At 37.6% G+C, this 18,066-nt stretch overlaps 1 protein-coding gene across 1 annotated transcript in view; it reads right to left on the reverse strand.

Moving 5' to 3' along the window:
- GRID1 (glutamate ionotropic receptor delta type subunit 1) overlaps positions 1-18,066 on the reverse strand; it is a 907,710-nt gene that overhangs the window by 204,702 nt on the left and 684,942 nt on the right. Inside the window, exon 6 of the mRNA XM_069979187.1 lies at positions 10,404-10,577. Coding sequence (XP_069835288.1) covers positions 10,404-10,577 — 174 coding nt within the window. The remainder of the gene's footprint in view (positions 1-10,403; positions 10,578-18,066) is intronic.

Here is an 18,066-nt window from a genome sequence, read left to right on the forward strand (position 1 = left end):
TCCCCCAGCTTACGACTATTTCACAGTCCCTGAAATCTTTACAGTGTTTAAAGCCTTAATTTATTTTCAAACACATCTGTGACCAATAGCTTGGATTTATAAATGTCTGGAACAAAATGCCCTCTTTTAAAAGGACAGATTAACATTTGTTCCACACATAGGGCCATGTAACACAGAGACTTTTATGTGTCCATTCTGTATATCCCTTTGCCTGTATTTCTTTATGAAGGCATGGTTAAGTGCATGTTATATTAGTTCCTAGCAGCATTGCTGAATTAACCCCTGCGCATGTACATCAGGGTTTACTGCTGTGTACACAACCTCATGTAGTTGCATGTGAAGTGGTTAAAATATTGCAGCACAAAAACACACTGCAATAGTTAAATTCTGAGTAAAGTCATCAAGTGATTCCAGCATTTATCCAAGGACCTCTCATCAGTTTGCTGTGATTAGTCAGTCTGTACAGCCAATCTAAACGCAGTGAGGATGTCAGGTGGAGCCAGTACAGTTACAGTAAGAACAATACATACATTAATTCCTTCCTGCCCCAATCATTGCCGCTGTCACTTTAGCTGTATGTAATAGTCACCTCTATTCCCTGATGCTTTACCTAAAAGTCATCCCTGTCGCTTGTTACTTTAACTTATATTGTCTTCTGTCCCTTGATGCTGTATCTATTGCTCTACCCTGAACACTGTAGCTGTCCTGTAGCATTCTCAATCATCTTCCACTACTGTAGCTATAGTGGCCCCTTTCATAGTAGCTGATATTCAACCCTGCCCCCTATTGCTGTATGTGATCTCCTCTCCTTTTAATGTACATAATCATCACCCCATTAGTGTATCTGATTGTTGCCACTGTTAGTGTACATGATCGCCACTCTTGTTGCTGCATGTAATCGTTGCTCCAATTGTCACTGCTGTTACTGTATGTGAAATTTGAAATATTTGCTGCTAAACGTCCAAGCCCTATAGCTTCTAAAAAAGTAAAAAGACCTTTACCAAATAATGCTGACAAAGTAGACATATTATAAATGTTAATTGTCTCAGTTGTGTTGCATGACTTTGTTAAACAGAAATTCAAACCTCGAAAACACAATCTCAGAATCACTTGGATCAGTTTAAATGTCACAAAGTTATTACAACATAAAGTGAGACCAGTCAGATTAGAAAAATAGGGCTGGTGGATAAAGAAAAATTTTGTAGGGGCCCTAACTCCACCTTGGAAACCCAAACCATCTGCTTACTACAGGTGCCTATACAATCTGAAGGACAGTTGTAAATATATTCCTCTTTACTGATGTTTATGGAAGTTATTAAGATAGAGCTGCACACATAGATCTCTACTTCTCTTCATCTGCATAGTATTGGCAAATAGGTATCAAAGGATTACTGTATCCCTGAGAAGTGGAAATCCCAGAAGTGTGACTGTCAGGGCCATAACTAATACAGGAGGTATTTTTGCCCTGGAAAATCAGAGGATTTTTTGAAGGATAATGATGTTCTTCAATGACTATTTGAAAAGCCTTTGCAGCTGAAAATAAGTACAGATTATTATAATTTTATTTATTTTTTTAAAAAGAGGTTGTTTTAAAATAATGGTCGCTATTTGCCATTAAATGACAGCCGTTTAATAAAAAACATCCATCATTTTGACAGTGTATGAACATAGCCTGAAACTGTATAAATATATCCAAAAACTGTACTCCAATCTCTGAAAAGCAAGGAAACTTTGCCCCCCAATGAATTTTAGGATTGGCGGGTATTAGACCTCCCCAACAACTTCCCTCTCTTTTTTATTTTGCTATTGATCAAATATCCTGTGGATAAAAGATAACTTATAGAAATGAGAATATCACTTTAATTAAAAAAAAAAAAATCATTACAAACATAGTCTTTACTGAACCTACAACTTGCACTTGAAATTAAAAAAGAAAAATAATCACTTTCATTTTGTAATTATAAAACTTAATAAAGAAATAAAGGATATATTAAAAATAGATGAAAGAAAAAAACTACTATTTTCTTGATCTTATCCAAAAGAACCCAGCATTCTTCAGCATGGAATAATATGTAATTATTTGTAATTTGCATGTAAATGAATCTTGTTGTACAATACCTATTCCTTCACAGCTGGATGACAAGATAGCACCAGGGAAAACTAACTTCATCTCTTTCTTCATACTTTTAAAAAAACTTCAGTATTAACATTTTAATGTTATGGTTTTTTTTTTTTTTAATGCAGGTATTGTGTGAAGAATGTTTGTTTTATGTTGAAATTATAGTATAAAGTACTAATCCATTTAAGAGACAATTATGTGTTAGTAAGTAAATTTAGTTGATATTTCATTATACAAAACACCACTTTTTCCTTGTTATGTCTCCTACAAGCACGGCCCAAGAAGATGATTGACATTTTCTACAAAGGCAAAGTTGCTGCGGCAGAGTGAGGGAGTAATAACCAACTTCAACAGCATATGGCCATCACTTCTGATGCCATAAAGCAGATTGATGTGAACCTCACTAGTATGTGTCCAGGAGGCCAGAGAAATCCCACCATTGGTAGAACTGGAATGTCACCAAGAAGCTTTAGTGTACATCACAACATCTCACTGTTAATCAAAGACACTGGGGAGAGAACAGATAAGTCTGCCCTTATGTTGGATTAAATTCATGTAAGGAAAATGTGTTAAATGCAACAGTGTATTTTAGGAATAACGCACAATAGCTAGATGATGACAATAAATTAATAGGTTTTATTGCAACGTAGGGTAAATTCAGCACCTAAGTTAAAAGCGTCAAACTTTATTTAAACCCATTAAAAAATGTCAGGTGGTTCCTCATTAATGAGAAATGAGCAGTGTTTACCCCCCCCCCCCCCTTAACTATCTTTTCCCTCATTGTCATATCAGTTCCAACACGATTGAAACATATACATAGAAAACAGGAGGTCCTTGTAAATAAAAAAGTAGAAAATGCCCTAATCTATGGTCCAGCAGCTTCACATAAGTGCATTTTTAAAGGCCACAAAGTTCTTTTTAATAAATCTGTAGATCTGCTGATTATGGCATTTATCATTGCATATCTATATATATATATAGATATAGATATAGATATATATATATATACACTCACCGGCCACTTATTTAGGTACACCATGCTAGGACACCCTTTTGCCTTCAGAACTGCCTCAATTCTTCGTGGCATAGATTCAACAAGGTGCTGGAAGCATTCCTCAGAGATTTTGGTCCATATTGACATGATGGCATCACACAGTTGCCGCAGATTTGTCGGCTGCACATCCATGATGCGAATCTCCCGTTCCACCACATCCCAAAGATGCTCTATTGGATTGAGATTTGGTGACTGTGGAGGCCATTTGAGTACAGTGAACTCATTGTCATGTTCAAGAAAGCAGTCTGAGATGATTCTAGCTTTATGACATGGCGCATTATCCTGCTGAAAGTAGCCATCAGATGTTGGGTACATTGTGGTCATAAAGGGATGGACATGGTCAGCAACAATACTCAGGTAGGCTGTGGCGTTGCAACAATGCTCAATTGGTACCAAGGGGCCCAAAGAGTGCCAAGAAAATATTCCCCACACCATGACATCACCACCACCAGCCTGAACCGTTGATACAAGGCAGGATGGATCCATGCTTTCATGTTGTTGATGCCAAATTCTGACCCTACCATCCGAATGTCGCAGCAGAAATCGAGAATCATCAGACCAGGCAACGTTTTTCCAATCTTCTACTGTCCAATTTCGATGAGCTTGTGCAAATTGTAGCCTCAGTTTCCTGTTCTTAGCTGAAAGGAGTGGCACCCGGTGTGGTCTTCTGCTGCTGTAGCCCATCTGCCTCAAAGTTCGATGTACTGTGCGTTCAGAGATGCTCTTCTGCCTACCTTGGTTGTAACGGTTGGCTATTTGAGTCACTGTTGCCTTTCTATCAGCTCGAACCAGTCTGCCCATTCTCCTCTGACCTTTGGCATCAACAAGGCATTTCCGCCCACAGAACTGCCACTCACTGGATGTTTTTTCTTTTTCAGACCATTCTCTCTAAACTCTAGAGATGGTTGTGCGTGAAAATCCTAGTAGATCAGCAGTTTCTGAAATACTCAGACCAGCCCTTCTGGCACCAACAACCATGCCACGTTCAAAGGCACTCAAATCACCTTTCTTCCCCATACTGATGCTCGGTTTGAACTGCAGGAGATTGTCTTGACCATATATATATATATATATATATATATATATATATATATATTTATTTATATTTATTCTCCCTAATGTTCTCCATGAACATAATAAATGGTCAATTACTACTGGCTAAGGCAGCACTCAGTGGAAGTAGAACCTCAGGTAATGGTACAAACCTGTGATTATGACCTAATGTACTAGTTGTATTTGTATTTCAGTGGGTTTGAAGCTACCATATATATATTTTTTTTTAATAATCAGAGATTGCTGCTGTTTTGTTTGGACAAATATGAATTGAAAAGACAACCGGCAGAATGGGCTTGAATCCTGGCACTCTATTCTTCTAATCCTAACTGAGCCTAATTAGAGTCTTAGAAATATATTGCCTTTGCTTTGCTCTATGTATGCACAAAGCATTTAGCAGGTAATTAGAGTAAAAAACCCTCACTGGTAGGTAAGGTAATTTCTTATTTGTCTGTCACAGAAGGGATTTGCTTTATTTGTGCTCTTAACTCTTCAGAGCTTTTCCTGCAGTAAACGAACAGCATGTAATGAACAGCATGTAATTAGCAGCGACTCCGCTCAATGAAGTTAAGAACTCATGACAAGTATATCTTTCTTTGACCACTGTGCATACATTAAAGGGGTTATCCAGGATGAGAAAAAAACATAGCTGATTTTTTCTAAAAACAGGGCCACTCCTGTCTTCAGTTTGTGTCTGGAAGTACAAATAAACTCTATTCATTTCAATAGAACTGAGCTGCAATACCATGGGCAAACTATGCACAATAGGGGGGCTGTTTCTTGAAGAAAACAGCTATGTTTTTCTAATCTTGGATGAATATTTTAAGTTTATTCCAAAACTGGCTATATATTTTATATTTTACAACAGAAAAAAACAGGTTCCCATACTCTTTGTGGACTACTGTTTATTACATTTAGTAGCTAACAGGTGTGTGTTAAAGGGAAACTGACAGCACGGATATTTATTTATCTATGCTTCCAGTTTCTAGTTGCCTAAGACATGAACATTGTATAGTTACCCTTGGGGTAGAAACATGCCATATCCACAGCCGATTTCACGCTGCAAGTTCACAGCTAAATCCGCTGCGGATACCTTCACTGTCAGTTTCAATGTGATTCCAAAGCCCTGCCGCAGTCACTGTTTAGCTGTGTGGGACCTACAGGAGCTGTGAGCAGATGCAGATAGAGTGTGGACCAGTATGGTCCGGGGCAGCGGCGGGTTATGGGCAATGGCATTTACATACTTGCAGCGGGAAGTAAATCTAATCTCATTGAAAATGACAGGGTGGGATCCGCAGAGGAAATGACGTCCGTCATTTTGAGTCTAAAATAACGGACGTTATTTAGCTGTCTGGCCTTCCCTTACTGCAATGACTGTTTTTTGTACATTATTCTAGTTTGGGTTACTAATTGGATTATTGTGGATTAATTGAAAAGTCCATTTAATTTAATAGTAAAAACGGAGAAAGAACGGTGACAAAATAAAAACTTTGTGTGAACAACTAATAAAAAAATGTCCTTTGTTTGGAAAAGGCGTCCAAAAAAAATAAGCATGCTCATTATTTTGACATCCGCGGCAAAAACATCCGTTATTCAATGCACTGTGCTCATTGGACGTCCGTCTTCCTATTGACTTCAATGTATTGCCATTGCAGTCAGTTAAAGCGCAGCAAAAACTAACGTTTTTTTATATTAAAATCGGGCGCCTTTTCAATATTTTGGACGTTGTGTGAACATAGCCTATTGCTGCGTTCCCAATGCGTTTTTACTTCCCGCTTAATGGATGAAAAACAGATGCATTAAGAAACACATAAGAAAGAGATCCCACAGCTCCATAAAAGTATAACTTCTTTATTGAATATCACATAAAATCAACATGGTTCAAACTGCCAATGTCCTCAATCATAGTTCTGCAAGGCAGTATATTTCTGTACAATAACAAATTTGGCACTTATATTAAACCCTTATAGGTGAGGTAAGCATAAGAGCTGTCGACCTAGACCCATGTGTCTGGATATGAACCCATATGTCCGGATATACCTGACTTTTATGGGTTTAATTTGTTATTATTATGATCCTTATTTTTTATTGCACAGAACTATAATGTGTCAGTGTGTTGTGATATCCAATTAAGAAATTATACTTTTATAGAGCTGAGGAATCTCCTTCCTACTGTATATGCTATTGCTACAAGTGCACCCAAGAATCCTGTGCTCTATTCCTGAATGATAAAAAGTTATTTTTACAATATTCTTACTAAGTGTGCTGATACAAAAAGGTGTAAAGTAGAATTTTCTTGAATCTGTGAGGAATGAAAGGTGGATTTTGACTCTAGCAACCAATCAAAATCTACCTTTCACTCCTCACAGATTCTTTCAAAAAAATGAAAGGTGGAATGTGATTGGTTGTAGGGGCAACTAAGACAATTCTACTTTACACCAGTTTGATAAATCTCTCCCCCCCCCCCGCAAGTGCTTATAATGCAAACTAAAAGATGGTCTTAACCTAGATTAGGCAGCCTAAAAATGTGCCAGGTCCTTAAAAAGCACCCCCGACATTTGTCAGTGTTACCCCAGAAAAAACATCTAGAAAAATTCTAATCAGCTGATCCTGCCAAGAAGCACTCTGCATTGTTTTGCATCTTCATGACAAATTTTTAATAAGATAAAGCAGTCCACAGTATAGAAACATTTATTCTTTGGTTGACAGCAGTAATGAAGAGACTTATGCAAAGCCTTTACAAACTATGTCAAAATGTAATTCAAGCTTAACATTACTGAGGGCTCTGGGTATTCATAGACTCTGCTCTGCTTATCTTTCATCTAACAAGAGTCCATTTCTGCTGGAGTCCACGGGAAGATATTGTATTTTATTATGATAAACTTGTCACTTGTGCGACACTAGACTTCACTACACTTTAATAAACAATAAGAATGTAAGAAATCAAAAAAATAATGATATCTACGGGGAAAAGATAGTAGAGATCAATATTATCTGTCAGGCGTTTTCTGTGAAACCTTCAGTCTGTTGTGTAATTAGCAGGAAGAGAGACTGCATGGAATATTTTGCTGTGCTAGTTCTACATTCAATAATTGATGTAATAGCTCTTTATTGTGATATGTGTATTATTGGCTTATATTTCAAATGGCATAAGAAATAACAGGTTTTTTTTTTAATTATGTTCAAATAGCCAATTACAGGAGCTTCAGAATAATGATAGATATGCTGTGTTTTGTTGCATAGTTTATATTATTAATACGTTTGCTAATGAAATACATACACAATTGTACATTAATAAGGACCCTTGAGATTTGGGCGAAAATTAACTGCACATGTGCCTTCTAAAATGCTGCAATATTGTTGAAAAATACAGAAATTTTCCTAAATTCTGAGAGATTTAGGCATTTCATCTCCCTTCTACAAGCACTAGGTATTAATCCGGTACTAAGAATATAATCTTCAAGAACCATCAATGTTTTCATCCCTGTATAGCCAAGTTTTACAGAGTTTTACAGTCTCACACAAACTCTTGATGGCTATGTACAGAGCTGTAAGCATTATTTGTGCTGGCTCTGTATGGCACTGTATTAAAGAGATAATCTTACCTAGAAGCTATATTTATAGACAAGAATACTTCTGGTATATGGAATGTATGGAATCAAGCAGGCAACATCTCTTAATGCCACAATATAAAATTAAAAGGTCAGCAGGGGACTGCAAAGGGACAGTGGAAAAATAAATATATGGGGCACATAAAATACAGTACAGGGCCAGGATCACACAAGCTATGACAGCGGCCATTCTGTAACATGGCCGTGTCACTGCCGCCAGTGAAGTTCACGCCAGCCAATACAGCAGTACCAGTCAGATAAACCTCACTTCTTTTGATTTGGGGTGCAGGTACATTCGGTTGTGCCCTCATTCCAAATCACCATAGCAGACAATCTAAAATACGGCTCCGGTGTACTTTACATTGTCTGCTATTCAATGAATAGCAGCCGCAGCCGCACAAAACTGACATGTGAGTTTTCTATGCAGCCGCATGGAATCCTGGCCGGAGAGTATGCAGAGTGTAAACACTCCGGCTGGGATTCCATAGGACACAATGTTATTTTAATTTTCAATAAATAGCGTCCGGTATTGCAACAGACGTTATTTTGAAAATTTACGTTGTGTGAACTTAGTCCAATGGTGTAGCAGTTACAGTATGTTCGGATCATCTGGACTGAACTGCAATTGCTAGATTAGTGGACACCTAGGGTAGAACAGTAGAGGCAGTATTAAAGAGCAAATGGGTCAGCAAAACATTCACAATGTTTTAGGCATTCATTATTGCATTATGTCAAGTTACTCTGAAGAGTTACTATCACTACAATAGCTATTTCATGCACAGTATTTTATTTTTCTTCCTATAATTCCTTAACAGGGACATAAGGCAAAAAAATAAATAAATAAAAATAGCCAATCAGAAAAGAAGTATCTGGGTGATGTCAGAGCCACTATAAAGGCCTAAGCACATAAAAGGTTTAGCAGAACAGCCATTTAAGATATAGCAAGATTGTTCTGCATCTGTTCTGTTTGAACAAAATCTTTTTTATTGCTTTACTGTGCCTTTTTGGGGGGCGGTTACACTAAAGGTTTTGAGATGTTTGTGTCACTTTTGCACACAGTCTGTTTAATACCACATTCAGCTGACATAAAAAATCAGTGCAATTTTGAGCACTTTCTAGGATGATAATCTTGTTACTATTCTCCAAAATTGAATCATTTTCTTGATGGCTTTTAATAAGCTTTTACTTTTTCCATTTTTGGATGCAAAACAAATTGCTATTTTAGAAAGAGGATCATTTTTAAATTGGTTGGAAATAAAAAAAAAAAAAAAAAAAAAGGTTGCTAAAGTATATCTTTCAAAAAAGCCCACCTCCGGATGGGGAGCGATTTTGTCTCTTAAATACGAATGTATACAAACACACAATGGGACTGTAATTTGCAAGACCCCTATTCTGATCCAATGGGGCTGCATGCTTCACTCATTGCGTGTTTATATCTATGGAGTCCTGAACTTTCCAAAGCAAGCTATCATGACAGGTACACTTTAACTTTGCCTTAAAAAGAACATTCAGGTGTGCCTACGTTCCAATCAACCATTTCAGACAATGTAAAGTGCGGCCAGAGCTGCATTTTACATTGTCTGTACTGTCAATTTTGTGCAGCTGCTATTCAATGGACAGCGGCCGTACAAAATTGACATGTCATTTTTGAGTGTGGCCACATGGAATCCCAGCCAGAGTGTATACTCTGTGTATACACTCTGGCCAGGATTCCATAGAAAACAATGTTATTTGATTTTTCACAAAATAGCGGCAGTTGTTGCAATCCTGCAACAACGGCTGTTAGTAAAAAAAAAATACATTGTATGAATGTGGCCTAAGTGTGTACAAATATGATACACTAGATAAAAAACAGTTAAGGACCTATTACACCAAGCGATTATCAGCTGTGTTTGGCCATTTACCAATAAATGTTTGGTTGTAATAGGTCATGCTGAAAGGCAACAATCAGTCGGCATGCAGAATGTCGGCTGATCGGTGTCTTTCGACATGTTGAATCAAAATGATTACAACAGCGACAGTTTTCTGCCCATCACTTTGTGTAATAGGAGTGACAGCAGCAGACTGCTGCTCTCTTTAATGGGCCTAAGAATTGCCTGGGCAGCTCCCCCCACAGTTCCTAAACTGTGTACTAAAATATGTACTAAAACTTTGTATAGTTTATAAAGTTTTTATTGGTAATGTAAGCAGGCATGTACTTCTGTCTTTATGCCTGTCCATGCATGAACAACATCAACAGCCTCTTACTTTTTCCTCAATAAAGGGTTGTCTGGAGAACAAAAAAGAGGTTATAGTTTCTCATTGCCCTGTACTCCACTTTTCACTCAGTCCCATCTGATAGGGGTGGACACTATATCATCATTGGATGAGGGCTACACCAGACTCATATGCGGTGGCCAATGACCTAACGATGTTACGGATGTTGCAGCAACATTGTGCTACTACAGGCCATTAAATGCATTTTCGCAAGATAAGACAAGACCGAGCCAAAAGTGGAGGTCAGGGGAGCAAGGACCCCTTGTGCCTCTATTTACTGATTGCTACTTTATAGTGTTGTCAAACTAACCTGAAGCATTTGCAGATAGCCTTCTTGAGGGTCACAAGGAAGTGAAGCAACACGATGGCTGTTACTCATGCATCGGACATTATTGTCTTTTAGAGATGGAAAGATTTGTCGTATAACTGTTATTCTTCCAAGAGCACTGTGCACAAGCTCCACTATTTCGGCATCATTGATTTCCTAGACCAAAGAAAGAAACAGTTGGTATTAAGTGCGTGCTTACTTATTCACATTCTGTACAGCCAGAATATCACAACTTCAAGCAGGATTTATGTGTCTAAGTCTGTGTAGCTAGGCGCTTGGCTGGTTTGCATGAACTTTGGCACTTGAGCAAATCTACAAAGAACCTGCACACTCAATGTGATAAATAAAGTAGGTTATATGGTGACATAGAAAAGAAAGTTGTTATCCTAGCTATCTCATTTGGTGTGCTCCCTACTGCTTGTATAAATTTACCACCTTTATAATAAAACAGCTGGTAATATTTATGGAATCACATCTGGGTCTTTTTATTTCATAGGAAACACACAAATCACAGATATGACACATAACAATGTTTAATAGCTTAACATTCTGGCTTGATAAAACGTGCACAAAAGGAAATCATTTTATTTGAAGTGGAACTATCAGCAGGTTAGACAAATCTAGCCCCCAATTGCGCAGGGGTGCCGAGGAGGAAGTTATGTCTCTTACCTTCCTCCTCAGCGCCAATGCTATGCTATGGGCAGTGTAATCCTTAGTCCAGAGCACCGTTAGGACCACTGCCCTGTCCCCAGAGCGCAAATCCAGCTCATGCTCTCCATTGATTGTCAGAAGCAGCAGGAAAGCTTGCAGTCTGGGGCAGGGCACTGCTCCTAATGGTGCGCTGAACTGAAGATTACACTGCTCATAGCACAGAAAAGGCACAGAGGAGGAAGATATATACAGTACCTTGTCGGCGCACCATGCGCAATACGGGGGCTATCAGCAGGTTAGATACGTCTTTAATGGTATAAATTTTTTGTTCAGATTGTTGTTCACATTAAACATTGATCTATTCTTTGTTGCTGGCCATGTCATTGGCTCTGTTGACACTGAGTTAACAAAAAAAATAAAAAGCTTTTTTTTTCTTTTTAAAAAGACGTCCTTTATTACCGCATTTTGAATGTTGGCCGCCCAATGCACTCATTGTATTAAATGACAGATGTGGTCTGTGCAGACATCAAAATAATGACCATGGCAATTATTTGCGGACATCTTTTGCAAACAACAGGCATTATATTTTGTTGTTCAGACACAATTCTTTTTTTTTTTATTCCCGCCGTATTTTTTTTATTGACCATATTTACTATTAAAATAAATGGACTTTTTAATTAAAGACACATCCAAAGGCCAATCAGTCTACCTGAACTAGAATAATTAATATTGTATCAACAACCATCATTGAACATAGCCATTGAGGGATGTTCCTTTCCTAAAGAAAAACTTCAACCCTTTTTGTTAAGTGACTAAGAAGCATTAACCTTCTAAAAAGTACCTAATCATCAACAAAACATCATTTTTCTACATATACCTGTGCACTGACTGTTAAGTGAATGAGTGCCATTTACCTGACATGCAACAACATATCACATATAAGTTGGGAAATAGAACTGTTTTCTTCAGGCAGTCATCTTGGAATATTTCATTAGAATGGCACCAGAAAAAGTTTCTTCTTGGACAATGGGATTTCAGATTTTTTTTCACAAAATATCACTTTCATTTGATCATCCACATTTTATAATCTTTTTTCTTTTTCACTTTTTCAAATATAAACCTCCCTATGGTTTTCTATGTGCATCCATCTAATATCATTTAGTCGATTTCTTACACTTATGTTTCAAACATTGACTCCTGTTTCCACCTATTGGTTCATCTTCTATGTTTAATAATAAAATATTAACATTACCATTGTTCTTTCCATATTTCTCCTTTTATAGCCTTTCCTTATTATTTTTACTAGTACTATATTTTACATGAAGATGACAAGAATAACTATTTTTGTTTTGCCACAATCTTGGTTACTTTCAGGCTATGTTACTGCTTAACATAATATATTGGACAAAGATGGCCATTTTGACACATGCCAATAATAATGATGATCATTATTAGCGGCAATCTATATAACAAGAAAGCTACCTTAGTCCGTTAAGCTTCAAAAGTGGGAAATTATCCTCATAGTTCCCTTGTTGACTTAATATAATTTTTCAATTATTTACACCCAACAGTTTTGAACGATTGCCATTAGTTTTACTATAACATGATGGCCATTCAAGAAAAATGGACTTAATTTTTTACCTAGGCTAGCTACCTGAGGCTATGTTACCACTAGGGAATCAAACCAGAGGAAGGCATTCGTCTCGTAATATTGACGGCCCCAAACAATGATCATGATCATTATTTGTTGCCATTAATATTATGAGACGGCTGCTTTCCTCTGCTATGATCCTATGTATAGTGGGCACATAACGTAAAACTGCAGACTTATTTATCTTTTTAGGCCTAAGGAACTAACCCAGGTACTACTATTAGGCCCAACCAGAGAAAAGGCTATTAGGATACCTTTCAGTTCTACATTAACAAGCATAATATACTGTACTACATAACAAGTGCAGTTTATTATCCAAGTGATCAAACCATGGCGTCTCCAGGTCCTTTAGTCCACTAACAAATAGTGTTTAAAAACTAAGTAAAATAAATAAATAAATAAGCATACTCAATCTAATTGCAGTAGGAAAAAACAGCTCTGATGGATGTTTAGGAATGTCACATGACATCCTGGACCCCCTGTTTGGTATGAATGCTGGTCTCTGCCACTCTGAAGGAAGTTAGATGGTCGACATTTTATTTCGAGCCCTTTGTGAAGGGCTGTCTGGACTTTTTTCTGTTTGTACAGTACTGGGTACTTTCTTTTTGTTCTGATCTTCCTGGTGAGCCTAGATCAGGGCTCTCCCGTTAAGTGGAGCACCTATTATCTGCGCTGCTCCATTGTCTGCTTCGATCCTTTCAGAGCTCAATGAAGTGTTGAAGTACTGCTGAACCCAGTGAAAGTAAAATCTGCTCTGCATGTAGCTCAGCTTTCTCTGGATTACATGGCCATTGGCAAGATAAGTGTCAAACTGCTTTGCTAAATGTTTAAAGAATTATATTTTTCTGGAACTGTTATACACTGTAGCAATATCTTCAATGATGTCAACACATTCATGTACTGATTCCTAAAGTAGTAACTATCTCTTAAAATACTGTAAAGTGTTAGAAACATTAATAGAAAAACAGCATTCCGGATTTAGAGGCCTCATTCACATAATGATGCTCCTGGCTACAGTGTTGGTGTATGTCCCATTGACTTGAATAGACTAAACTTAGTCAACAAGTTACTGTATTTTTTATCATTTCCAAGAATATTCTTTTTCGCAATACTCAAAGCCTACAGTACTATGCTTTTAAGTCTCTCTCTCTCTCTCTCTCTCTCTCTCTCTCTCTCTCTCTCTTTCTATAACCTATAGTAATTATGGTTCCCAACAAGGGCTGCCACTCCTCAAAATTGCCCAGAGCAGTTGCTCTGTTGCAAGAACAAATGTAAATGTCAGCCTAAATAAATGCTGGTGAAGAATAACAAGAATAGGAACTTACCAATAGATGAAAGAAACCGAATGATCATAAAAACAGGTGATGGCACAAACAAATGACAAAGATGAGTGTTAGGAATTAAGACAGAAGGATGATGGACAGAAGCAAATAATAAAAAAAAAAAAGTTAACCCTAAGGCTTTGTTCACACAACGTTTTTTTTTTTTTTTAATTATGTCCGTCTTTTTGAGTTTAAAATAAGGGACATTTAGCTGTCTAGCCTTCCCTTTAATGGCTGTTTGTATGTTATTATAGTTTGGGTTACTAATTGCCCTTAGGGTGTGGCTTAACCCTTTAAGGACCGTGCTAACTTTCGTTTTTGCTTTTTCGTTTTTTCCTCCTTGTGCTTAAAAGGCCATAGCACTTGCATTTTACACCTACAGACCCACATGAGCCCTTATTTTTTGCATCACTAATTGTACTTCGCAATGACGGGCTGAATTTTTCCATAAAATATGCTGCGAAACCAGAAAAAAATTATATGCGCAGTGAAATTGAAAAAAAAAAAACGCAATTATTTTTCTTTGGGGGGCTTCATTTTTACGCCGTGTGTCCTATGGAAAAACTTAGTTGTTATATATGTTCCTCAAGTCATTACAATTAAAACTATATATAACATGTATAACTTTTATTGTATCTGATGGCCTGTAAAAAATTAAAACCATTGTTAACAAATATACGTTCCTTAAAATCGCTCTATTCCCAGGCTTATAGCGCTTTTATCCTTTGGTCTATGGGGCTGTGTCAGGTGTCATTTTTTGCGCCATGATGTGTTCTTTCTATTGGTACCTTGATTGCACATATGTGACTTTTTGATCGCTTTATATTACATTTTTTCTGGATTTGATGCGACCAAAAATGCGCAATTTTGCACTTTGGGATTTTTTTGCGCTTACACCGTTTACCGTGCGAGATCAGGAATGTGATTAATTAATAGTTCGGGCAATTACGCACGCGGTGATAAAAAACATGTTTATTTATTTATTTATTTTTATTTGTAAAATGGGAAAAGGGGGGTGATTCAGACTTTTATTAGTGGAGGGGATTTTTTATTAATAAAAACACTTTTTTTTAACTTTCCCTTACAGTAATATGAAGCCCCCTGGGGGACTTCTATATACACAGAACTGATCTCCCATTGAGATCAATCCTGTGTATATAATAGAGCAATGATCCATCAGATCGGTGCTCTATTATATGGTCTGCTGCAGACCATCTGAATAGATTGCCGAGCCGGGATCAGCGTCATTCCGACGCTGAGCCCCGGCCGGCTCATTAGAACGGATCTCCCCTCCGCGATCGCATCGCGGGGGGGGAGATCCCCCACTGGACACCAGGGAGAGGGGGCACAGCTGCTATTCAAATGCAGCTGTCAGCTTTGACAGCGGCATTTGAATAGTTAATTAGCCGGCCGCAGCGATCGGCCGCGCCGGCTAATACACGCGGTCCCTGGCTGCACTTAGCAACCGGGGACCGCGCACTGCAGAGAGGGCTCACGCCGGGAGCCCTCTCTGTTTACTCTTAACGGCCGCATGACGGGTATACCCGTCATGCGTCGTTAAGAGGTTAATAAAAGAGTGAGAAAGTACGGTGAAAAAAGAAAAACTGTGTGTGAATTACTAATAAAAAACGTCTGCTGTTTGCAAAAGACGTCCAAAAATAATTGTCATGATTGTTATTTTGACGTCTGCAGTGATAACGTCCAGTATTCAATACATTGTGTGCAGTGGACATCCGTCTTTCCATTGACTGCAATGCATTGCATTACAGCCAGTTACATTGAGGCAATAACAGATGTTATCTTAAATTGCAAAAGTGGCCGTCTTTTCTCTATTTTTGACATTGTGTGAACATAGCCTGACTAATATTTCCTGCATCTTTCCTTAGATTTTTCCCTAAAAACTGTCCTTAAAGGGCTTATCCAGGAAAAAAAGAAATCTAGGTTCTTTTTTTTTGCAAAAATAGCACCACTCTTTTTCCTAAATTAGGTGAGCTACAAATGAGCCTACTTAAATGGAACTAAGTCAAAAAAAAAAAAAAAAGTTATGCTGTTTCTAAAAGAAAACAGCCATGTTTATCTACAGTAAGCTTAGATGACCTAGACAACCCCTTTAACATTAGCCATCAATAAGCAGGACTAGTCCTAAATCTGCAAAACTAAAACAAATAATAGGATAGCCCAGAGACAAAAACTAAGGCTGAGCAGACACTAAACTAAGAACAAAATGTGAAAAGATCAAATTGGTTGAAACAATATCAGTTACATGATACAGAAATGAGGATTGCATAAGAATGAACCAAGAACTAAATGGACTAAGAGGTAAACAAGACCAAAAGAGTGACCTTGTTAAATTCAAGGACTACTAGATTCATACTCACAGAACATTATCCATAATACATACTACATTGCACAAGTCAGCAATATGTAAGGTATAGCCAATGGGAAAATTCCACTTCAAACAAGCCCTGAGCTAAGCAACATGGCTGAGCTCAGAGGTCCCCCCAAACACACTAATGGAAGAATCCTCTGCTGTTTTTAACAATACATTTAGGAAACACACCATATGTAGCATGTATGCAGCTGCTTGTATCCCCACCCCCTGTGCAGGATCAAGATTAATAGATTTACATTGTACGTTATGTAAGTTATGTGAGAGAATGTGCTTAGTGTTAAAGGGGTTATTCAGTGAAAATCTTTTTCTTTCAAATTAATTGGTGTCAAAAGTTATATAAATTAGTAATTTACTTCTATTAAAAAATCTTAAGTCTTCCCATACTTATTAGCTCCTATATGTCATGCAGGAAATGTTGTTTTCTTTGCAGTCTGACACAGTGCTCTCTGCTGACATCTCTGGCTGAGACAGGAACTGTTTAGGGCAGGAGAGGTTTCTAAGGGGATTCCATGAAAACCCAGACTGTCTCGGCCAAAAATGTCCACTGCGGATATGAAAGCAAGCCCCTTTAACTCCCTGCAGGCTGCAGCCCCGTCCCAAAGCATACATTACCTGCTTGGCGCCACGGCTGTGAGTGAGGCTCCCAGGTCCCCTCGCTGCCCATCAGCCAATCAGTGCACGGCATAAGTAACCCATAAACCAAATATGTAACCCATAGACCTTCATACTACATCTATCCACGGCAGATTTCGCTGCAAATCCGCAGTGCTAATCCGGTATGTGTGAAGGCACCCTTAGCATATGTTTATTTAGACCTACTTACTAAAATCGAGTGCACTGCTGAGCAGCCATTCCTTTCAATGTATTTTTGACGCAACTGTATTGACAAATATGTGTGGCTACTTCTAGCTTTGTAAATGAGGAAATAAGAAAAATGTATCCACAAATACTTTTTATATATCCCAACTATTGTGTACGATGTTAATATCAAGTGAATATATACAGTGGACAAAGTATTGCATTTTATTTTTAGCAAATATAATATGCAAATACAATAGCATAAATCATTTATCCATTGCAAAACATAAAGTCTGAACCAACACTTTATTGTAGCAGCTTTTTACTTGATGAACCTAAGAAAGTGACCGAGCATAGCATGAGCTCATCAAACCATGTAGCTTACATCCACATTTCTCAAGTCTGTATTCTGTGTATCTGATTCTCAACTGGGCTTCATTTCACACATATCAAGCTTTTATCTTCATGACTTCATGAGCAACTATTGCCTGTTCTGTACTGAGAAATTGTCTTTTGACACAATAAGAAAAAGAACCCTACATTTCACTTGTGCAATAACATCTTTAGTTCTGAACAACCCTGTCTATAAATCATTCGCTCATCATTTACTAATCAATGCCAAATAGAACAAATGTCCTCCTTGAAACTTATATGACTTGGCTTTTAGAGTTGAAATACAAATAATGACATGTTGAGGACAATGGGGGAAATATAAAAAAAAGGGTGAAAATGTTTGTGAAAACAAATGGGAAATTTATCAAGGACTCATTCATATGCTGTAACTACAGACATTCTTTGAACGTTTTATGGCTGTCAAAATACAACTATGTA

The sequence above is a fragment of the Dendropsophus ebraccatus genome, chromosome 8 (assembly GCF_027789765.1).
Source record: "Dendropsophus ebraccatus isolate aDenEbr1 chromosome 8, aDenEbr1.pat, whole genome shotgun sequence".
NCBI lineage: Eukaryota > Metazoa > Chordata > Amphibia > Anura > Hylidae > Dendropsophus > Dendropsophus ebraccatus.